Source organism: Onychostruthus taczanowskii, unplaced genomic scaffold, assembly GCF_017590055.1.
Source record: "Onychostruthus taczanowskii isolate IOZ18803 unplaced genomic scaffold, ASM1759005v1 scaffold1, whole genome shotgun sequence".
Taxonomy (NCBI): domain Eukaryota; kingdom Metazoa; phylum Chordata; class Aves; order Passeriformes; family Passeridae; genus Onychostruthus; species Onychostruthus taczanowskii.
Genome location: NW_024496525.1, coordinates 16,106,199 through 16,130,720, shown reverse-complemented (window position 1 = coordinate 16,130,720; position 24,522 = coordinate 16,106,199). Strand labels below are relative to the sequence as shown.

At 42.3% G+C, this 24,522-nt stretch overlaps 2 protein-coding genes across 14 annotated transcripts in view; one reads left to right on the top strand and one right to left on the bottom strand.

The window, feature by feature from the left end:
- The window catches only part of RALGAPA1 (Ral GTPase activating protein catalytic subunit alpha 1), a 130,874-nt gene extending 111,190 nt beyond the window's left edge, over window positions 1-19,684 (top strand). For 7 of the 13 annotated variants that reach the window (XR_005952605.1, XR_005952598.1, XR_005952569.1 and 4 more), the window contains 4 exons: window positions 8,081-8,205; window positions 8,838-8,868; window positions 16,634-16,698; window positions 18,318-19,684. Coding sequence is in view for 4 of the 13 variants with exons in the window: in XM_041403903.1 (XP_041259837.1) it covers window positions 8,081-8,205; window positions 16,634-16,748; window positions 18,318-18,414 (337 nt within the window). In the remaining 9 variants the exon portion in view is untranslated. Of the gene's footprint in view, window positions 1-8,080; window positions 8,206-8,837; window positions 8,869-9,149; window positions 9,176-10,005; window positions 10,009-16,633; window positions 16,749-18,317 lie in introns of those variants that run through there. The other 6 variants (XR_005952562.1, XR_005952556.1, XM_041403305.1 and 3 more) reach the window with 6 other exon arrangements.
- A 2,099-nt stretch (window positions 19,685-21,783) lies between these two features.
- INSM2 (INSM transcriptional repressor 2) lies at window positions 21,784-23,106 on the bottom strand. Its single transcript, XM_041398155.1, has one exon. The coding sequence runs from the start codon at window positions 23,104-23,106 to the stop codon at window positions 21,784-21,786; it is 1,323 nt and encodes a 440-aa protein (XP_041254089.1).
- Between the last annotated feature and the right edge of the window lie 1,416 nt (window positions 23,107-24,522).

The window sequence follows — 24,522 nt, the reverse complement described above, 5'->3', positions numbered from 1 at the left end:
CATTTTTGCTGCCTAAGCAGATGAACAGAATTAGACTTAATTCAGTAAAGTATATTTTTCTATTATTATCTTTAAAAGAACCCCAGCTTTTTTATATAACTAGTTTTTATATTGTTTATATTCTAAAGAACATACTGAAATTAAAATTTATTTTAAGTTCAGTTCACTTGCACTTGAATTTTACATATCTTTATAAGCCTTCTGTAAAGGACCTTGGTGCAGAGTGGTTACATTTTTCATTTCATAATTGAGTGTTTTAAGTGGTTAAGCGTAGTCCAAATTTTATCCAATTCCAGCTTGTGTTAATGGTGCTCCACTCACACTGCCTTAGCACCTGTTATGGATTTTGAGTCATCTGGCAGCCCATGGGACTTAGATAAAGAAGTACCAGGTGTCCTGCCTGTCTCTTAATTGAGACGCAATGTAAACAATATAGACTTGGCAATATGGTTCTAGAAATGGATTAAAGCCCAGCTTTGTCTGCACTGATGAATCACAGCTTTTTCTTCCTAGAAGATGTTATAAACCACTGATGAATTTAGTGAGCTGTAAGATTTTGTGGAACAGCATAAAAGTAAACAATGCATCAAGGATTTTCCTAGAAGGACAGTTTTGCAGAATGTTAAATGTGTTGAATTTTTAAATGAAAATGTAAGCATCAGTTAGAATTTCTTGCAGTGATTTAGCAATTTTGAAACAGCCCACACTGTAAAAATTAAGATTCTTACATAAATTCAGATAAAGTCAATACCTTTCAAAATGTAGTGTGTTGGTAAACTAGGCAGAAAACAATACCATTTACTTGGAAACACTCAACGGCTGCAACTTTATCTAGCCTACACTTACCTTGCAGGACTTTTAACCATATAACCATGGAGTAGATATAATGTAAATTGTCTCCTTTTACTGTAAGATAAGTAATCTTAAATAAAAAATGTCTTCCAAATGGCAAAAATGCCTGATAATACTTAATTTATCACAGATTTATTTAACTGTTCAGTAGTATAAAAACTTAAAAGCAATTTCCCTTATATTTATTCAAAGGATGACGCAACTATGTTTTGGAAACAAATTGCAATATTTGGGATGATGGAATTAGTTTGTATAAATTTATCTATTATATATTCCCTTATTTTCTTCATGAAGAAACATACCTAAGAAATTGCCTCAAAAAGCCCTTTGCAGTTACAGCTTGAGTTGAAAAAGAATGTCATTAAATATATTAGATAATACATTTTAAGCTTGCTTAAATTCTACAGTCTTAGTCTGTTACTTGTTTTTCATATACATTCTCATTTTATTAGTGAGATATCTACATTAATTAGTAGATTGTAACATATACATTACTTATTGAAATTATTGATTTAGGATAATTAATACAGCCCCTTCCACAGTTTTAAAATGTTTCCACAAAATGCAACATACCAGTTTACTTTTGAAATACATTTTTCATTTCTCTGAGGTTTATGTTGTATTTTTATGAGTAAGAAAATATATTGTTACATTTTATTGCAGAAGAGCTGTCTTGTAAAAGTGGTTCAGCAGGGAAAAATCACCTTTTAAAAATGTAACTTTTTAAATTCTTTCACCTGCTTAGAAGTATCAAGAATAGTAATTTTTTTCTTCTCTTTCACCTACGTAACTTGTGTGAGGTATGAGGAGAATGAACTGAACTCTGCCTTATGAATCATGGGTGTTGTGGCTAAGTCCAGTTGTATGTGCAGAAGCTTCTTGCATTTACAGCTTAGCTCTGTAAACAGATGCACCTAGCTAAATATTTATTTGCCATTTTCAATATTGACAGTATTTAAGAAACACAAAAGAACCCAGACTGACTTTGAGATATCCAGGTGACTTGAGTAAACAGAAGATGCAGCTGGAAGAAAAAACTCTCATTATTTGTATACTGTGCAAACTAGATGTGGAAATTACTGAAATGCAATAAATAGGGAACACCATGATACCACTTCTACAGAGTCACTTTTCAGAATATAAGAGAACTTTAACTATTCCTCTCAGCTGATACTGATCACCCACCTACATACAAAATGCTGCTACTTGCGGGGCTTCCAGCACTGGATCAATAGCAGCCCAACTTACATCCTTAACTCTAAGAGCCAACAAAGACTACAAATTGCTGTGACTCAGTATGAGTTCAGCTGCTTTGACAAGCACTGCACAGTCTCTTCTTTTAGAGTGAGATTTCCCAGAAAAAAATTCCATTTCTGTGATGTGTGGGGGTTTTGTCTCATCTTCCTGTACAAGTTAAATTCTGCTGGGACTAAGTTTTCCTTTCAGCTTAAAACCTTGTCTTAACCTGTATCTTTATAGGGGAGGCTATTCTCCTTTCACACTTTGATGTATGGAATTGAAACTTACTAGGAAAAATGTGCCAAATAAAATAAATTCTTTCATCATTTTAAGTATCTCAAACTGTAGTAATTAATTCTGTGGGGTTTGCATACTTTTTTAGGCCAGAGAGCAAAGAACTTAAAATCTCCTACCAACATATGCGCTTCACTGTTTCTTTTTTTTTTTTTTTTAACTTTGGTCCCTAATATCCTAGAAGCATATTTCTATGTTGACCATACTACAGATTTGGAGGTTTTTTTCTATAAAAATTATTCATGCTTCTAAATTTGCTGAGGGGGAAAATGTAATAAACAAAAGAGTTCCCTCTTATATGGCTTTTCTTAAAATATTGTTAATCTCTTTTATGTAAATTGTGTATGTGTGCAATTAAAAACCTCTTGCAAGTGTCCATTTATCCTACAAGAAAGTAACTCTGGGCATAGGATTTTCATTTTCCAGGTAAGGATGGAGCAGCAGTTCAGTTTCTGCTTGTCTTAAATTATTTTCCAAATGCCTGGCAAACAAAGTCATACTCTCCACAATCATATCAATATATATTGACTTCTTAGATGATTTTGCTAACAGTTGGAACTGCAAGGGATGCAGCTGTACATGTATTTCTAAGAGGAGTTTGTAATTTAACCTGAAAAAAATCCATCGTGCTATTTTGAAATGTATGTTCTAGCTTTTTTTCCTAAGAGGCATTTCAAGGCAATCATTAAAACCTAGCTCTGGAACCAAGCATCTACATACCAATATACAGCTATATTATGGTATACTGTCCATGTATACTGCACTTATGTGCAAATACACAAGTATGAGGTGGGAAGATTTATGAATAAAGCTTTCATAAAAGTGTCTTACTTCGACACTGCTGAAATTTTTCTTTGTCTCATAAAATGAGATTTCTTCTTCATCACAGAAAACATACATGCTCATCTGTATAATCTAATCATTATGATACTTTCTTGGGAGAGGAGAGTCCCTGGATTCCAGTCCATGCTCATGAAACATTTGTTATCAAATGGTTTTTGGAGCAGGCAGTAGAATTTCTTCTCCAGCCCATTTGAGAATCTAGCACTTAGTTGTTCTGGTAATAGATATATTACATAGTTGTGAAGTGCTATATCCTTAAATAAACTTTTGGGAATGTTATTCCATGCTTAAACTATTTTTTTCTTCATTTTTTCGAGCTTCAGGCTAATGTCATTTTAGGATTGGTATTCCATCAATGACTGTATCAGTAATCATGCATCCACTCCTTAACTAAAAAATATTAGATAGATTTATTGTAATGCATTTTAGCCACCTGTAAAACTGAGAAGTGTGAAGAAGAATTGAAAGAAAATATTTAGTCAGAATGATGCAGTAAGTTGTAAAAAATCAATAATCATAACGAAGGGAGAGTTTTGGGGGGGAATTGTTTGTGGACACTTGTGGAGACCTGATGCTACATATAAGCCACATAGAAGAAAGTACAAAAGTGCCTTTCCAAAAAGGTCAAGATTAGTGAGAGTGACTGCATTAACTGACTGGAGGTGAGTGGTTTTGGTAAAATGGATGGAATAGGTATGGACTATGAAGTTCAAATTAGTAGCCTACATTTGCACTAGGGAGTGGCAGACTGATGGCAGTGTCTGAGAGAATGCACCATCTAAGTAGTATATCCAGAAAGTGGATTCTGCAGTGCTCTGAGTAGATTATAAAAGGATTAAAAATGCATTTATTTAGGCCAGAGAAAAGGATATGGCAGTAACTGAGATGTGAGGTAAGAGCCTAGGTAATTTGTTCAGATAGATGGCTAGAAAAAGTTTTAGCTTAGATTATGCATAAAGAGTCTGCAAGATGTAGATGTATTTTGCCATAGGAATCTAAAGCTTGGAAGTGATACAATCAACAGAGATGGAGAGCTATTAGGTGAAGACATGAAATTATGTTTTTCAGAAAGATTGGGCATAAGTAGGTGATCTGACAGCCAGGCTTTCAGTGCTTGTTCCCAAGTGCAAATCAACAGGTCTAATAATGGAAAGTACAGTACTTTCAAATAATAGATCTTTTCAGATAATTATTAATAGAAATAATTACAGATTTAGAGAATAAGTAAAATGGAGCCTAATGTAAATGAAATATTGGCTGGAGTGACTACAACCTGAGTGACCTATGAAGATATTCCTAATTTTCTTCTGGTACTGATTCTATTTTTCAGAACTGGTTCTTCTGAAAAAGTATATTGACATAATTAGATCTTTTTTGTTGTGCTTTTTGCTGTTATGCATCTGCAAGTTTTTAGCTCATATATTTGGGCGAATGCCAGCATAATTAATGTATATCGTTCATTTTTATTCATTCTGTTTTGTTCCAGTTAGCACCTTCTTCAGAAGCAAACAGCTCACAATGCTGTTGTTTAAGTGTTTTGTCACTCTCTGTGCCAGTCTTTCTCCATTGGTTTGTCTGTGCATCCTTCCCATTCCATCTTAATTGCTGATGCCAGTGGCAACATCCACTCCAAGTAAGAATACAGCTTGCATTGCCCTATTATTAGTAGCCATTGAGTTTGTATGTGCCACTCAATCTGTAAGTGCTAATAAGTCTTTCCTAGAGAGCAGTGTTTTAAAGAAATAAATGTCTAGCCTATTAGAAGTAATGTAGAAATTAGCTACCATGGGTTTATGGTCACTCTTGCAGACAGTTGCATTCAAATACAGTGTAGAACTAGATTATCTTAGCCACAAAAGCAAATAGAATTGGAGTTTCAAAATTACTAGGATGTTCTTAAAATATAAATGACTAGAAGATAAAAGTATCTCATCTATGCAGTCTCTAATACAGAAACAGAGTTCTTCTGAGGAGAGTCTGTAATTTCTTAGTGTGGAGTAGAGCAAGTTTTGGATTTGGCGTTTGCCTCAGATTTTTTTTTTTTTTGTTTTTTGAGGTGGGTTATGTTTTTAACAATCTGCAAATGGTTTTGTGGATTGTTAGGATGAGCAGCAGCCCAGCTAGCTGAATTACTTTTCTCTTGGTGTACTAAGTGTGCATTTGAATTTGACTTGTAGAACTGATATAAGCATACCCTCTTCACTTTGTAACAAAAGTATTATTATTGTCCTCAATCAGCATCTATCTCAAGACTTCTGTATTTGGTAAGGAGATTGTACCAAGATTAGAGAAAAAGAATGTCCTTGTCATGTTCAAAGCAGTAACTTTCCTTCATTTTGCCTTATTTGTGTATAAGCTTTGGATATAATAGGATAAACTAAAAGGTTTCCTTTAGAGACCTCTGAAAGTAGAGCATTTTAAAAGCAAGTAGGTGTCTCTACCCTACTTTTTCATGAAACATTTTACCCATTCAAGCAGACTTTCAAAAACAGCTTGTTTTGATAGCAGCCTGCTCTCCTGTGGGCCTTCAGCCTTTGCTTCCTGGCAGCACCTTTGGTGCGAAAAGAGAGTGATCAATTGGGAGACTATCAGTGCCAGCATGCATAGAGTGATAAGTTAACACACCACTGGGAATTTCTAGGGCCCACCAAGATACTACACTTCTAATGTGCTAACAAGCTCATTTTTCTACCTCTTGCCTCTTCAGTTATTTTTTTTTTCTCAGAAGAGCTTAGAAGTTGAGTGCATCAGGCATAATGAAAAGCTCTGTAGGAGGGAGAAGCAATAACCCCATTTTTCCCTTTTCAGCCAAATAGAAAATTAGTTTCTGGTAATACACAAAGGCCAGTATTTTTTGTGCAAGGGGCACTGCTGTGAATCAAAGGACTCTATTAACTGCAGAAAATTCAGCAGCTGTGAATCTCCCCCAATGAAAAAAAAAGTGCTTTTCAACAAGTTGTGAGATATGTAGTATTATTTAGACTTCAACCATCAGTTTCATCCTCTACCACTTATACATAGCCTCTTAAAAACTGTGCTATATTACTGTCCTCTGTTCAGGCTCAATACTGTGTTTATCCCCCAACCTAAGAATTGTTACAATGGGAGATTTTTATATTTTCTCTTGTCCCAGTGCTTCTATTTTAGCTTCTCCAAACTGAGGCTTCTGCTGTGGTTCAGCTGTCTGGATTCAGAATGAATTCAGAGTACAGATTTTGGAGGGAAAACTGTTTCCCAGTTTCACTATGTAATCAAGTTACAGTCTAAGGAAATATTATAGAAATAATTCTGTTCACTGAAACCTGTTTCTAGATAATATATTCTCTGTATTTTTTCATATTTAGACAGATTGTAAAATCTACAGTAAATATTGTACAGAAAAACTAGCAAAAAATTTGTAGGAAAAGTTCTGTAATTGTAGAAGTACAGTTTTGTAAGATAATGCGAAGATTATTGTTTCTAACTTTCACTGGGTGTCAGGAATTTTATTGCTTCTCATAACTGAAAATAGTATTATTTTAAATGTTATCACTAGTAATTAAAAATGCTTATCACGTGTAATACAGTTTTTATGTTTGGATTACTATAAAATATGTGCAATGTGAGCATTATCTCCATTTCACAGCTGGTGAAATTGAGTCAGGAAGATAGTTTCCTCACTGTCCCTGATTCCCCCAAAAAGACCAGCAGACCTGAAATAAGACCCCAGAATTTTAAAGAAATCTATTTTGAGTGCATTCCTCCACAGCATGCTGATTTGTTTGGGGTATTTTTTTGGAAAACAGAACTATGTAAGGAGAAAATTATCTCACTATTTGCAAATAAAATATGAAAAAAAAAAGTGGGCACAAGTGTAAATGTCAGGGAAAATTTCTGCTCATTCTGTAAGATAGCTGGAGAAGGTTTCCCTCATTCAGTATACTGAGTCCAGCTGGAGGGTTCTGAAAGTTGTGTGAGAAAAGGTTAACTGATTTCTCAGTTCAGCAACTATACAACATGAAGTCAGCATGGTGGTTTTTCTTGATAATTGTATGTTGCTGCCTGCTGCTCTACATTTTGACAGCCATTTCCATAGTTGCTTTCATGAACGGCAGAAATATTCTCTCTTTTTCTCGCTCTCTCTGTGCTTACAGCACAATCAGGCCTGCTGGAACAAGAAGCGTGGAGAGGGTTCTTCAAAAACAACAACACTTCAAGATACCAGTCTCTTGTCAGTAATATTGGAGGGGGAGAACACAGGAAAAAATAAGAAGTACAGTATTTTACTATCAGTGCCCTGCCAACACATTGTTAACCAGTATTTAAGGGTCCTGTGGATTCTTTACAGATATTCTTGCTTGTTTTAATAACATAATTGAGAAGGTGTTTTTCCCAATACTGAAATTTCACTATATTTGTCTTAAATGTGTGTGTGTTTAGGGATTATGAAAGCAGTTTATTATGGAAAAGTGCAAAATAACTTGTTTTGTTAATGCTAAGGTATGTTTCATGCTACATCTCCTGAAAATTGAAATGTTTTCGTATTTAATTGTGACTGGAATACAGGCAAATTAGTTATTTAAGAGAGTACTTAAGTTGTTGTTTTTTGTAAACAATTTCAGGAAGTTCTGCATCAGACATGAAAAGAATACAGTTGAACCATAAGGTTTACATTAATCATGTGTATCTTATACTTTATATTTTGTCAATGCATCAGGCAATATCACAGTCATGTAAATAATTAAAAATAAGTGTGTACACTGAAATACGTCATCTGTATTTAACAAAACCAAGAATTATGAATTACTAGGCAATGATATTTAGCAGTTACAGTAGATTATATAAATTCATCCTTAATTCTTGGCTAACTCAGTTATGAGGAGAGAGCACGATACCTTCAAACAATTGTTCAACATCATCTAGAGCCTACAACATTTGAAGATTTTGCTGCTCAGGTTTTCTGCCCAGCACCTTATCACCATTTGCCCTCAGAGACGGGTAAGAAGTAACAAACAGTTCTTATAAAATCTTAAACTTGAAATGCAGTATCCTTACTTATAAAGACTAAAAATTCAGACCTTTGCACTTCATGAAGAGTTATCATTATTTGGGAAGAACATACATGCTTGAGAGCATGGGCAAAGTTGACTTTAAATCTTCATTCTGTTTTCCGGCATCATGAGCCAATACCTAGCATTAAGATTTGGCAAGATGCTTTAGTATAGCAACCAGACCCTGTATTTTTACAGCAAATTTTATTACAATCTCCTGTATAAAATCTGCTTGGAAACGTTGGTACTGTAATCTAGGCTGGTTCAGGTAGAAACATTTTTAAGTACACCTTCTTCATAAGAAAGTTTCAAGGCTCACTACATGTTTAGAATGTATAGTTTTAAACAGAAAATCCGAGCCTTACAATCTTGATTTTGTTCCCATGTTATTAGTCACAAAGTTGGTTTTAAGGTAGTTTTTACTTTCCAATAAAATACCTGTTTTATAAGAGGATGCTGCATTTTTTTGTTACTAATAAGAAAATCGGTAAAAGAAAATGAGTAACTCAAGGCCTTCCTGTTCTGACATTTCTTGAACTCCTTATGATTATTTCATTATTTTATTTCCCCTCTTTTTAGATCATTAAATATCAGTTCTGTTTATCTGAAGGTAAGACAAAGTGTCCAAAAAAACCCTTTGTTCCTCTTACTTTTACTAGAGCACTAAGCTTGTAACCAAATTGTATGCAAACTTTCCTTGTTGCCCTTGTTCACACTAAAAAGAATTTCACACTGATTGAGAAATGACCACTACATCTTCTAAAAGTTTTAGTCTTTTACTAACCTCAGGTCTGCATGAAGCACTAACACTGGTTCTGGGATTAAGGTAACTAATGATAGAGACAGTTGTTGAATGAGTAACACTTTATTGTGTTGACCTTTGTTTCTCAGCATGAACAAGTAGTACTGGATGGCAGTGGTGTGTTTTGTACCCTGTACTGTCTTTCATTGATGTTGTAAGACATTCTGCAGTGATAACCTAGGAGAGATGGAGAAGAAGAATGTGTAACACTTGAAATCCCCTGTTCAGAAAAACCTTATTTAATGATAATCAAAGTGCTTTCATGGAAAAACTGTAAATCTAAATGAAATAAATTTTGTAAGAATAGTTTGGCAAGTTGTTATCTGAAAATTTGTTTCTCAATTCCAAAATATATACAGAAATCAATTCTGAATTATACAAGAATTATGATAGGACTACAAAAAGAATGACTGAGAGATGTTGAAATGTTGAGGCTCCTTTACTTTAAAATACTAACAATAACTAGAAATGAGGTGCGGTTTCAAAGTATAATAAGTGGTATAATTATGCTAATGGAAATAGTTGAGACCGAAGGTAAACAAAATTAAAAGTAAGTAACTTAATTAAAGCAGTATAAAAATTAGTAATATAATTTAAAGTATGAAAGCATTTGAATAGGAAAAATCTGTAACTAGAAATATTAAAAACAAACAAACATTAAAAACAATAACCAGGGATACCACTCCTTGCCACATTTCCTGTTAAGGGACCTAGTGAATATTCAGCACCAGACACTTTTGTATGGCTAGTATTAATATATTCTATATTCTAGTGCACTTGTTGAAGTTCTGCCCATTCCTTTTAAGAAGTCTCATTCCAAGCCAAGTTGTTCTGCCCTCTTCCTCTAATTCATTCTTTCAGGGTGAAGCAAGGCTGCTTTTCTGTTCTAGTTTGGTGCATTAGAGTACACTTCTCTACAGTGGCAATTCCTGTATTCTTTTAAAGTTGGTATTCTCTAGCATGATCTGAAAGGGGATTATGATTTTTTAGAAACTTGGTTTTAACTTAACCTTTCTATCAAAGTTAATAATTTTCTGTAGGAATCTCATTAATAGGAGCTTGTGATGTGTTTCACATCTGCACACATGCACGTGTGTGTCTGCATACCACAAAACACGATGTCCTGTCCTGGGAGCCACATTCTTCTGGACCTGGCACTGTGCAGTGGAAGTGACCGAGCCACCAGTGTCAGGAGCAGCCAGAGCTTCCTAGGACACACATGCAGCAAATGTGAGCCAGCATCAGAGTCAGTCAGCCTGGCCCCACATCTGCCTGACTCAGCCAAGGGGGAGCTGGGGATGCTCTGGCAGTCCTGCTTGCATCCTGATCCCTGTCCAGGGCTCCTGGAACTCTGACACTCAGCTCCAGCACAGAGTGCCTGGAGCAGCACTGAACCATCTGCCTCCAAGCTGACTCTGGAGGGCACAAATCCTAAAGCCTGAGGCAAGTAGGAAATAACGCTGCAGTCACCTGCCAGAAAGGTCACCCCAGGGCTTGGGGTCAGCCTGGAAACCACTGGTTTCCAGTTCCAGCAGAGGCAGACCTGTGAGCTACAGTGCTGCAGATGACCCAAATCTCTGAGGGGCTGTGATCCCAAAGAAGAGTTCACCAGCAGTGCTATTGAAAAAATTGATACCCCTAATTTTCCAGGGGCCCTGCAACAGGTGAATTTCTTAAAAGAGGTACAGAGCACTGAACTATGCCAGGATTACACACAGGAGTGGTGCTGGAGTCCTGCCTGGGAATCTACATGCATTCATCATCCTCAAGGTGACTCAGACAAAACCTTGCAGGCTCCCAACCAGATGTGTCCATGTCATCTGAAAATTTGTAACCAGCTTCTAAGAATACATCACATTTTTTAAATACAAACTATTTCATTTATGTATGGGGCTTCTTTTAATAAAAAATTATTGACCAGACAGACTTAAGAAAAAAAATCCACATTTTAGATATTACAGATATAATTCTTTTATTGGATCATGATCTCAATGATTACAACTTCTGAATATGTTTAATTTTGTAAAATATTCTCTTTTTTTTTTTTTAAATACAATTTTTCATCTAAGAAAGATCTTAGAAACTATGAGTCTGCTACAGCCCATCACCAGGTGTTACCATTTTGTTGTTGTTGTGATGCCATTGGCCATTTTTTTTCACTTGAGCTATGAGAATCAGAGCAAATAGAGAACACGCCATTCAGTAACAAACTGTTTTCAGATGGACTTATTTTATCAAAGGCTCAGACATCAGCAAAAGCTGTTTCCTTTTTTATTGTGACTGGTCTTCAGTACAATGTGATTGTGGCAGCTGCTGTTTTGTCTAGAAGCTTAGTTTGCCCTGTCAAAATATCTGACAAATCCACCTTCCCATGTGTAGGAACCTGACTAGTATAGTGAATGTGTACATTTAAAGAAATTGAGATTTACCTTTACTTAATCACAGAATGCAATTCAGTTGCCTCTGTGTTTTTTAACTTGTGCTATTTCTGTTACATTGAGTAACTGCAAATACTCTGCTAAATAGGGTAACACGTCCTATGCAGATATTGAGTGCACCAGATCTCTGTGACAACAGAGATAGGTTGAGGGAACTGTCAATGATAAGCTCAATTATATTGAAGGGCATATTGACCTCATGATGCTAAGATTCTGATCTTTTAAATGTACTCATGTCTTAGATTCCTTTTTTCTGTCTTCCTTTGTTCCCTTTCTTCCTACTAAGACTAGTACCTTATTAGAGTAAATTTCTGAAGAGGTCCCTCTACATTCATAATATATTCCTTGTGACAAAAGCAGCAGGCTTTTTGGTCCCAGCAATTATTCCTGCATTTTCAAGCCTGCATTCAGAACAGTTCTGCTGCCCCACTCCCAGAGTAAGACTAAGTGGGGTTGCCACCATACAGTCAGGGAAGCAGGGGAATGTAGACGTAATGATGCTTTCAGCCTTGCACAATTAAAAATCTAGTTCAGCAGCTTATACTTTCTTCTGCTGCTTCCTTGGTGTGAAACATTAAAACTAATAATCTTTTTGGCCCTGTACCACCCCTTCACAGATGAGAATGATGGGGATTTTGTCACTGTCAAAGGATCTGAGTCACACGTGGTGGTGGTGGCAGCTTGTGATTGAAAGTGAAGCTGAAATACAGAAGTGAGGGCTCTGTGTCTGGAAGGGCTGGAAGAATTTCTCATTATCCTTTCTCAAGTACAAACTTAGGACTCTTTTTTTATTCCAAATCAGAGCAAACCTCAAAACTTAGTGACTTTTCCAAAGAATTCATATTGGAATGGCTGAAGTTGAAACCTTACGCATTTCTGAATTATTGTCCTAAAGTCAACCTCTTGGGTGAAAGTACTGTCTCAATTGAGACAGTAAATTCAGTGTGCACTGCTAAAAACCCAAACAGTTCAACTTTCTACATTTAATGAAATGGGTCTACTGAAAAAAATAGTATGATTGTTCAATCATAAAGCATCCCATGCATACACACAAGGGGATAAAAAATTTTAATCCTGATACTTCCTAGTTTTTTAATTTTTTATTTTCTTGTGACATTTGCCTTGTGTAATTACTTCCATTTTTGTTTTAAAGTATAGGGCAAAACAGAATTTCTATAACACTGATTAACAGCCCCAGGATACATAAGCAAACTGCAACCTCTAGAGCAACCACCTCCTGCAGACTGAGATAGGACAGTAGTTTGTAGGAATAGTAAGCTGTCTTAGCTCTGCCTCAATCTCCACTAGTGGAAAGACTGGGAATTTAGCTAGTGTGTTTCACTGTTATTTGGCAGAGAGAAGTAGGCTTTACCTTACACACATGGTTCCAGCTAGGTTCTGAAGAGCATTCTTCACTGGACATGGTCTCGGCTGCTGTTTTGCCATAAACTTAATCTTTTTATGCTGTCTTCTTTCTCATGCCTCTTAGTTCTCTCTCTTCTACCTAGTTCTGGTCTCCCAGGTCTTTAGGCCATCTCTTCCTCACATTTTTGCCTTGCTTTGCACCTGCTTTTGCAGTCTTTCTACACCTGCTTCTCACTTCCTTTCCTCATTTCACAAAATTAGTGAAAGACTTAATTGACTTGATTCTAGCAAGGCTGCTGAGCATGATGGACAACTTGGCCAGATTTGGGCTGAAATATATGAGTGGCAAAGGGCACAAGATACACAAAAATGATTGCCCTCTTCCCTGAAGGTCAGGTGGGACATGCTGAAGTATCTCAGAAGACCATCAAAATTTACCAACACGCACAAATTATTTTCCCCTATGGTCATTCACAGACATAGCACTCGGGGCAGTGCTGATCCAGATGACAAGGTGTGATAAAACCAGAAGAACTGGGAGTAGTCTTACCAGTGTTGAAGGTCTCACCACCCATTGCTTTCAGTGTGGTTTTTAGCAGTCTACTGTACCATTCCTGTTTCCCAGAGACTGGTGCAGGATAGGGAATATGTTGCACCCACTCAGTATCATGCTATGAGGATATTTTTGAAATGAGTCCCATTGTCCAGCTCTGTTGTTTTGGGGTGCTATGTCACCACATGAGCTGCTTTTCCAGAATGGTGTTCTGGGCAGTGATGTGAGGCACAGGGTCCATCTCCAGCCATCCAGTGGTTGTCTCCACAGTTGTCAGCACACAGCATTTGCCTAGAGAGATTTGTGGGAGTGCGATGTAATCTAACTGCCAGGCCTCCTCACATTTTTACTTCAACCTTTGTCCTCCACACCAGAGAGCCTTTACTCATTTAGCCTGACCAATTGCAGTGCATGTTTCATGGTTAACCTGGGATATGGTGTCCACTCCTCAATCACAAGTCCATCTGGATGTTGCATCTCTTCCCTGATGACCTGAGATGTTGTGGACCCACCAAGTCAGAAATAATTCACTCTTATGTTCCAGTCCAGATCCACCTGTCTGTTCTTGCAGCGTTCTTCGGTAGCCCAACTCCAACCCTCCCATGTAATTAGCTACCAGAAAGTTAAGGATACGCTCTCCTCACTGATGGTTCCTAGCATTTTGTAGGGATACATCAAAAATGGAAGGATGATGTGTGGAGTCCTACGTGGCGAGTCGCAGAAGCTGTTGAGGGACAAGGTGGATCAAGTCACGGTGCAGAGCTGAAAGCCATCCAGCTGGCCTCAGGTGTCACTGAACAGGAGGAATGGCCTCTACACTGACTCATGCCTGGCGGCACATGCTCTGTGGGTGTGGCTACAGCAGTGTAAAAAGGGTGATTGGGAGTGCAGGAGGAAACCATCTGGGCCACTGAACTGTGGCAAGACATCGCTGCCTGGGTAGAGAAGTTTGCTGTAAAAGTACATCATGTAGATGCACACACATCTTCTGTATTGCTCCTCTCTGGAGCTGTCACTTTATCAGGCTTGTGTAGGTGAACTGCCAAACCATTGGAGCAGAGAATTTCCCCAAAAACTGGCCCATTCTCTCCCACACTCTATGCTACTCATGACCATCCACGCTTGGGGCAGATCTCTGAATGACCTCCCTAGAAATCTCTGTCCTGACTAAATATGGTATAGACTGCACTGAGGAGACATAGCAGACTTAGCAACAAGAATATGCTTTCCTTAGCATCCAGCAGGAGTTTAAAATTCTCAAAAGCTGTTTTAATAGGTCTGAAGGAGGAAAAGGGGGTGAAAAGCTGGGGAAAATAATCTTCCCCATCTCCCCCCACAGACTGGGTGTGATTATTAATGGACCCCCAGAGCTAGTGCCTGAGTAAGGATAGAAGGGAAACACTGAATACACATCCCAAATGACCTTCATTGCCCTTTATCTTACCATGTCATAAACTGATACTCCAGAGTACAGCAACAAAGCAATCCTAATCCCTCTCCCTGCTCTGAAAAAGAGCATCATTATGAGCACATAGTGGATATACAGAAACATGTGCAGGGTTAGGTACCATACCCACACTAGCAGACCAAGCAACATTGTGACCAGTAGATCTGGACCTAATGCAACAAATCAAATCAGATCAAATTTGTTTTCAACTCGGTCTGGGCAGAACTGTTGTTGTCTCAGCCCTTGGTGCCTCACATTGGGCACCAAAGAAGGCTGTTGTGTTTTAGGAATGGTATTCTCCAATTCCGTGTTCCCACTGTAACCATGTGCTGCTCCAAACCATGTGCTTCTCCATCACTCCCCTTCTCCTCGGCAGGCTGGAGAGGAGAATTGGAGGCATAAAAGGTAAAGCTCAAGAGATAAGAACAATTTTTACTGGAAACAGCAATGAGATAAGAAAACAGGAACAACAACAGCTCTAATGACAGAGGTACAAGAAAGAGGTAGATGAAGTACAAGAAACAGTTTGATGTAGAAGGCAAATCCCCCCACAATAATACCCCAGCACTCCCTCCACCACACTACACTGACCCAGAAGTGAGCCTTTCCCCAGAAAATGACACAAGAAGGTATAGAATAACCTCCAGGTCCTAGCCATACCCCCTCCTGGCTACTGCAAAAATTACCCCATCCTGACCAGGACCAGGACAATTGTGGAGAGAGATAAAGATAATAGCATGTTACAGTGAAAATTTTAAAACTCTGAAGGGGAAGCAAAACCTGCAAATTTTTATATACCATATTTAATATCCACATGTGTGTATGAGCGTATGTATGTATATATATATATGCTTATCTAAAATCCAAAGAAATTTAGTTACTAATTAATCTGTTAATTTCTGTCAGACTTTAAATCTATTTTAAGTGGTGGTGTTTTTCACTCTTCTGGTGTGGTATGTTCAGATGTGAAAATCACTTTACGTGACTTCTGTTCTTCAACAGCTCTAAGTTTCTTTAAAAAAAAATGTTGTTATATGTGAATTTGTGCTTTTGTCCACAGGAATTAGAAACAAAGTTTTAAGCTACTACTGGAATAATACTTTAATTGAAATAATGGGGCAGACTGAGATTGTCTTTATCCAACAACCTACGATAAAGTTTCACACTAGGGTTTAACCCTTCAATGCAGACTAACTAACATATAAAACTAGCTGCTTTTGCTTCTTTATGTGATTTCAGGAGTCTCATGTTAAGACTGGCTATAATTTTAACATATTCAGTACTGTGAAACAGCTGGAGAACAGAAGCCATATATGGAGTTGCCATTTGTTTTTCCTTATCAGTTTTGTGTACGTGTATGAGTATTTACCTGTTTTCACCGATGTTAAGCAAGTATTTCAGACAGTGTTTAGGATGTATCTCAATTGCTATTAATAAGGTTGTTGGATCTGGATAATGTTATAGAATTCTTTTCTTTCTCTCTCCCTTCCTTTTTTTTCTTGTAATGCTTAGTTGGTAAGTATGATGCCGTATTTCAGAGCTGTTGCTTCATTGCACATAACTAACTCATCACTCTCTTTAACCTGTAGCATGAGCAGCAATTGCATAATGAAATTCGAAATTCCGTTTTCTGTGCTCATCTGTTAATACCCTTCAATCTCTGCGGTTCGTGTCTCATGTCTCACACCTGTTATCTTTTATCTTTTCTCCTCCCCCTTCCTCACTTCTTTCCACTCCTCCTTCCTCATCACTTCTTCATTCTCAACAAAGAAAGAAATGCTGTGATATTTCTTCTCCTTCCAAAACCTCCACTAGAAAGCATTGGCCACATCAAGGTAAAGGGCAAAGGCTTGAAACGGAAGGTCTTTCACGCTAGCTGTGAATGGTATGCTGTGCAAAACAACAACGGTTATTTTCTATTCTCTAATTTCCACCATTTGAAATGCTTTAATTTCTTGTAAAATCAGAACAAGATAGAATTTCAGAAAATGTGAATGCATGTTTCCCTGCTTGCCTTTTTCTATAAGGCACAGTGAGTCAGGCATTATCATGCTTTTCCAGATTGTTTGGCAGTGAAGTACCTAGTTCATGAACAAAATTACTGTCACCAGCTGGGGAACAAATAACAGCCCTTTCTCTCCCCTGTCACTCTGATGGGTCGTGTCAGTTTGAAGATAGAAAGTACCATGCTCTTGCTCTGGAGCAGGCAGGTGAGGTACCAGGCAAGAACAGACAGATTGCTAAATACCACAGGTTTATGACAATCTTTTAAATTTGCTCCTAGATTTCTCACCTTATGACCTCATTTGATTTTAGCAGAATCTTTCAAGATAAATCATGACCAGTTTTGAATGATTTTTGCGTCCTTTGTATGTGAAATGTATACTGAGGCAGAGAGATCTTCAGTTCTGATTATTGCATTATTATTTTAAAGAATTACCAGTAATAGCATGATGTGGAAGAAATAGCAAGTGATTTCTGGCTTACTGCAGTCTGCAGGGGTTTCCCCATTGACACCTGCAGGACCAGGCTTCTGTCTCTAAATTATATGGGTTAGAAGCCTTCAGAGGCAACTGTGGTAGTTGAGTTCAATCACACTGTCCGTGGCTGTAAATGGCTAATGAAAACGCAGTTTAGTTTTATGGATGGGAGTTCATAGTATTAATTTTCTATAGCATGGGAAGGAGAGTGTAATTTTGATTTCATATTTTCTCCTTTTCCTTTTGTACATCTATGGAAGAAGATTTGGAGACAGGCTGTTTGTAGGAGGACTCTGCAGTGAGGACTCTGGGGCCAAGTGGAGCATAGCTCTGGGCACTGGGCTAATGAATTACATATCATTGTCTCAAATTCATCTTGTTCCTTTTACAAAGAAACGTTAACATATAGTGCATCCAGTTAGTACAATCTGTTCAAGCTTCTGCCTTGTGGGCCCTATAGGAATTTGCTTTTGAAGCACAAACTAAAGTTGGTATGGGAGAAGATGTTTTGCTCTCTCAGTTGGCCCTCAATTCACTCCACCTCTTCAGCAGCATTCCTAGAGCTCCCTTCATGTGCAATGAGCTGTTAACCTTCATGTTCTCATTAAAGACTGGATTCTTCTGGGTTGTGGTTTGACTAATGATTCCCCATCCCTGCAAGGGAACTGGAGCTGTTTGTTTTCCTGGTTAGCAGGAGAACATTGCCCACTTCAGTGCTGCCTCAATTGCTCAGAGCGAGGGGGTTCTGCAGTCCCATAGCTCAGTGGTTTCTGGAATCATCTTTTCTGTAGGGGTGGATTTGTGGCAGTTGTTAATTCCATGAGCAATACCATCACCCACAGCTGATAAAGGCCTAGGAGATGCTGTGGCAGTGACAGCAGCACTGAAATTCCTGTCTGCCCCTTGCTAAGAGATCCCATGCTGCGAGTGTGGAAGGCGGCACTGACGCGTCTGGTTCTTGCTGTCCTCTGCAGGCTTCTGCCCAGAGACTCAGCCGGGAGAAACTCCAGCAGCAGCAACAGCACAGGTGGATGGAACAGACTTAGCCTCTCCAATGTCTCCTCGGACTAGCAAGAGCCGCATGTCCATGAAACTGCGCCGCTCCTCTGGCTCAGCCAACAAGTCCTAAGTGGCAAGATGCCTGCAGCTTTCTAGTGAAGAGCACTGGCCACCCTTCCCGCAGCGACTCACCGCGTTTTGGGTTTTCGTACTGCTCACGCTGTTCATTCAAGGATAATGTCTCTCATGTGTGTGCACCCATGCCCTGCATACTCCTTTTCTGTATGTTTATTTTAAACAGTGACACTGGAATTTTACTTTAATAATTTTGCTTTGTCTTTTTTTATCAAACTCCGGTCTGCCGGTTTTTTTTCTCTGCAGTGCAGTTTGTACCCTGCACCTTTTACCTACTTGGATGATTATGGATGATTAACTTTGGGTTTTAACTCTGGTTGATCTTGAGTCAACACGGAAATGGAGACTGCAGTTGGATTACACTATATTTATTGTGCCCCATTGCAATTTTCTCTGTAACAAAGAAAGAAGTATGTACAATTTGAAAATGAATGTACAATTTTAAATTGAAGTTGCATTTGTAAAGTCTTTGTCAAATGTCACAATGTTAATGCACAAGATGTGTACAGATTATTTATGTTGAGAATAAAATAGTTCAATGGCATTTCAAGTATCACAGAATCCAAATGAAATAATTTGCTCATAGCACCCTTTCATCATAAAACGATGTATCATTTCATAATTCTGCAGATAATCTATGCCAGAAAAAAAAATCACTGTCTTGAAATTCTATTTATGCTCGGCTTCCAAATATTTTTATATTTGCTTTTCCAAGTGGTGTCAATAGTAAATGCCATTGAGTTTCATGAGTTTTAGCCATTATCATTATGGTGTTTCATCTAGATGTATATTCTTTTTTCTTACATTTAAAAAAAAAAAACAAAACAAACCAAACAAACACTTTCCTGATAGCAATTCATTGCTGTGATGATGAGTACTAGGAGAGAAAAGGGAACATGCTCCGGGAGCCTGGCCTGAAATGCTAATAATTTAATAATTTCAGCCTTGTGAGCGCAGATTAGTACACGAGTTCCACCCACCCAGAGGTATTTTCCTACAGAAAATTAAATGCTCACATTTTGAGTCTAGTAAACAACAAAATGCTGTTAACAAAATGTAGCATGGCATCGGTACTAACTGCATGTGTAAATATATGGGCAACAATAAAAAAAGAAATTATGTATTGTCATTCATGTAGTATCTACAAATTTGTAATGGTTGAAGAGAAGACATGCTATTTAATAATCCAATAAAATTATTCTTACCACCTTTTGTATATTAGTTATTCACCTCACTGATTAGATTCTTAGTCCAATTTATAGAAGAATTGTGTATTACATGCACATGGAGCAGTTAAATGCAATACATAGCTTCGTTTTCCTTTGTATTAAAAAGTACACACAAGGTCTCAAGAATGCCCAAATGAAAACTTCCCTGGATCCAGTAAATACATTGCATGTAGCTCTCCAGGTAATACAAAGCATAGGCTGTTCCCTGTGGCAGTCTGGTCGTTCAAGTGCTAATTGTAGGAGCAGTTAATAATCATCACATTTGCATGGTCTGGAGCCAGTCATCTTTGACTACACAAGGAGAGAAAGAGGAACCATGATTTAAAAAAACAAAAAACTAGTGACTTTCTCCAGGGGCAAACTCATTTAATTGCATAAACAGACATTTTTACCTAAGTCTGTTGCCAACAAATGACAGAAAAATGCACAACTTAAATTAACATGCTTTATTTTTGGCATATTAGTGAGTTGCAAGTTTAGCCTCCTTTGCTGGAAAGCAAATCTTGGCCGCATTAGGTTATATTGTATTAATTCATTTGTCCAGGTTCTGGAACTAAAATGACAAAAGTCCGCAAAGCACATTTAACATAAAGCACTTATCGCTTGCTTGCAGCCTTTGGGCATGATACATCTTTTGTTGTGTGTAGCAAAATATAAAACTACAGAAATAATTGCTTTAGAGATGCTAATCGAGAGATTGAAATATTTTACATGCTCATGTCAGAGAGAGTGTTAGAACAAAGACTACAACTGGGATCAATTTGGTTCTTCAGAAGTCACCAGCTGACCCACTTTGCCCTGCTGAATTCAAGAAAGGCATGAGCTTTCTTTTAAATCTTTTATTGAATTATCTTGCCCTTATTTTTACCCTCATCTGCTACCACATTTAGAAACGAGCACTCATGGAAAAAATAAATAAGTAAATAAATAAACAAACAAATACTGGCTGAAGTGTCAGTAGCTGGTCAATTCAACAGCATTTCAAAGCATTTGGCCAGAGCACTGTCAAAGCCGGGGAACACACACCGCGGGTTGCTTTGCTAAAGGTAGGTGTCGTTAGGGAGAAGGAAGGTAGCCTATCACCTGCGCTTTAGCAACATGTCCAAAGACTGCTTCAAGTCCTAATTTCAGCTGTTCACAAGACTCGGAGGAGCTCACATCAAAAGCGCAGCTCACAGGGGGAGAGGTCGGAGGCCGCCTGAAGAGGCGAGGCGCTTTCCGCCTGCCTGCGATGCCGGGCCGGCAGGGCCGCACGCTGCCCACCGGCCTGGCGGGAGCGAACTGCCCGTGCGGCTGCTGTCCGTGCCGCACCAACAAACGACTGACGGGGCGGAGCAGCTTTTGGAAGGGGCAGCTGCCAGACACGGGTGTTTTGCCTACCACACTGTTGCTAGAGGACAGAGACACAGAGTAAGCAGGAGATGCGTACTTAGCTACAGAAGATCAACACCTCGTATTTCAATTAAGCAGACAGCACGATTAATTTCCCATACGTTTTGCTAGCTATTATGTGACTTGACACTGACTTAATATGAACATTTACCTTCTCAGCTACCTTAGTACAGAGTACACCACGAATGTTGAAGCTCGGGGGCTAAGGCTATTAAAACAAGGTCACTAGATCAGGCTCCTTTTCTCACGAAAAATAATTCCTCTCTTTAGGTACCCTATATACAGCCGTACTTCTCTCCGTCGCTACGGAAGATGTACTGGCGGTGGGCCGCCACCCGACGCCTCGGCACTGCCCGCCTCCCGGCAGATGCTGGCGGGGCTTGTCGCCTGTTGCCGTGCCGGCGGCCGTCCCCCGTCCCCGGCCGCCCCGATGGCTGGGGAGCTGCGCGGCGCTCCCTGCACGGCGGGGCTCGGCGTGAGCGCTGCCGGCAGTGCGGCCCGTGGGCCGAACACGCCGCCGTGCCGGCGCGGGCGCGCCTCGCTGCCCACCGGCCCGGAGTCACCGAGCGGCTCCGCCGACGTCGTAGCCGTGAGAGCCGCGACTTTCCATAGGAATTACAGCGTGGCCAGGGCTCGCTCGGCTAGCCCGGGCTCTCGGAGCAGTCCCACCGGGGCGGCCGCGGGCCTAGCAGCCCGGCCGGAGGGGCACCTGGAGCAGCAGGACCTGCCTGCTCTCCGGCGGGTGGCACTTGCTGGCGTGCCGCGCCAGCCCGGGCGCGCTGAAGAAGGTGGCGGGGCAGTGTTTGCAGGGGAAGCCCTGCCGCTCGCCGCCCGCCGCGCCGCTCTCGGGGACCCCGGCGGGCGGCGGCGGCGGCAGCAGCAGCTCCTCCCGCACGGCGTGCCACAGCCGGTGCTTGTCCCTGATGTCCGCCGAGGGGAAGCGGGCGCCGCAGAGGTGGCAGGCGAAGGTGAGGGGCCCTCGCTCCGGCGGGCCGAAGGCGGCAGGCCGCGCTGCCCCGTGGGTGCCCAGGTGCTTGCGGAGGTAAGCCTGCCGCCGGAACCGCTTTTGGCAGCAGGGGCAGGCGAACGCCTCCCCGCCGGGGCCGCCGCCCGGACCGGGAGCGCCGCCGTGAGCTGGGCCGGGACTGGAGCCGAGGGCGCCGCGGGGCCGCCGCTCGGGGCTGTTCTCCTTGCCCGGCGGGGCCGAGGCGGCGCCTTCGGGGCTGGGGCCGGGACGCGGCTTGTGCCAGCGGCGGTGCGAGGCCAGGTTGGCGGGACAACTGAAGATCTTGTGGCACTCGGGGCAGCGGTACTCGACGCGCACGATGCGGGAGCAGCGGTGCTGGGCCAGCGCCAGCGGGTCCGCGTACTGCTCTTTGCACAGCTGGCAGATGAACTCGCCCAGCGGCGTGCGCCCCGCCGGCGGCCCCGGCCGGCCCTCGGGCCCTTCCTCTTTGATGCGCAGCCCCAGCACGGGCGAAGTGGTCACCTCGTCGGCGAAGCTCAGCTTCCGCGTGGCCTTGCCCTTCTTGGCCGGCGCCTTGGCCCGAGACGGCCGCTTCAGCGCGGGCACCGACGGCAGCGGCGGGGCGGGCAGCGGCGTGCGCGGCTGCAGCAGCAGCTTCTCGGCGGGCGGGAAGGACGCGGCCAGGGGGAAGGACTCGGCGGAGGCGGGGGAGCTGAGGCACCGCTCGAAGAGAGCCGCCCGCGGCCCCGCCGCGCTGCACGGCCCCGTCGCCCCCCAGGCGGCCGGAGCCTCCGGCGGGGTGAGCCCGGGGCCGCCGCAGCCGCCGCCGGGGGGCCACGTCGCGGGACAAGCGGCGACGGCTCCCTCCTCCTCCTCACCCTTCTCCTCCTCCGCTCCCTGTCTAGCGGCGGGGCTGTCTCCGCCGGCGGGCGGCGGCGGTGGGGTGGGCGGAGGGTCCCGGTCAGGGTCCCGCTCCCGCGGGCGTGCCCGGTAGGAGCCGCCGGGTCTCCGGCTGCGCTTGACGAGGAAGCCGCGCGGCATGGCGGGGCGGTGCGGGACAGCGGGAGCGCGGCACGGCCAGACCGCCCGGCCTTTATACCCCCGGCGCCCGCTCCCGCCCGGGCGTCATCCTCCCTCCGGCGGCGGCGGCCAATGAGGAGTTGGGGCCGGCGCTGGCGGCGGGGGGCGGCGGCGGCCGGAGCGGGCCGGGGCTCCCGCCGCCGGGCGGGCGCGCTCGGGCTGCGGGGACGGGCGCGGTGTCTCGGGGAGCGCACCCCGGCTCCCTGCGAGACTGAGAGAGGCGTGGGGCCGGGAATGGCTCCGAGATGGGAGAGACCCCGAGCTGGGTCACGGCGCTGCCGCCTCGGCCGAGGGGCCGGACGGAGCTCGAGCAGGAGCGTCTGTCGTGGGTGTTCGTGCCGGTGCCTTCATCCGCTGCCGGGGCCGCACGGACCGCCCCGCACATCCTTCTGCTGAAGCGAGACAGAGCTAGGAACTGGCCCCGTTCTTCTGCACAGCCACATCAGGAGTTTTCCCAGAAGTAGCCAGAAAGCTCCGGTATTGCGGTGAGCTCCCAGTGCAAGAGCGGGGCTGCCGGGCTGCCACCGCCGCGTAAAATGCTAAATCACGGCTCTGCGTAGTGGCCATGACTGGTCCCTTGGCAGCCCCACCGGGCAGCCTCCCGAGCCCAGGGGAGGCAAGGCTGAGGTGTGGTACAGCAAACTGCAAAAGCGCCCGAACCTCCCCCCATCCCGCCCCGATGCAACTCCCGGCCCGTTCGCGGGTGCCGTGAGCCTGGTGGCAGCTGGTGCGCCCCTGGAGCAAGGCAGGAGTCGTGTTTGCTAAAGCACTAGTCGCCTTTTTGGGGGAATCAAGCGCACTGGCAGAGGGGTCTCAGCAGCCCCTCCGGCCCCCCCGCGCGGTGCCAGCATCTCGCGTTGGACCGCCCCTGCTCCCGAGCCTGGCTTGGCGCAGGACGATGCTGTCCCAGCCAGACCCGCTGCCCGCAGTATACACGAGATGGCGTGCCATTGGGAATGACTGCGGCTCTCCCCCTGACTAGGGACAGACAGCCCTTAGCAGGGTAGGACTCACTCCTAGCAGGAGGAAGCAGAGAGCACCAGGAGAAAAAGAGAAATAGCACCTCTGGTTCGAGGGGCTTTCCAGAAGTGGCAGAAAGATGTGAAGCCTTCATGCAAGACGAGAATTCCTCCCACTTGCTCAAAACACTCTCTCAAACCACTTCTCTGTGTAAGTGCTTCAATTATATTTGCTTAGCAAAGTCTTAATCATGTTTTACATTACTCTCCTCTCCCATTTTCCTCCATTTTCATGGTTGTACTGAATCTCAGATTAGATTATATTCTCCACAGGTAGAGATCACCCTTTGTTAGTACGAACCACTGTCACTGGGACCAATGAGCCATGCTTTCATGCAGTTAGGTCACTCCATTGACT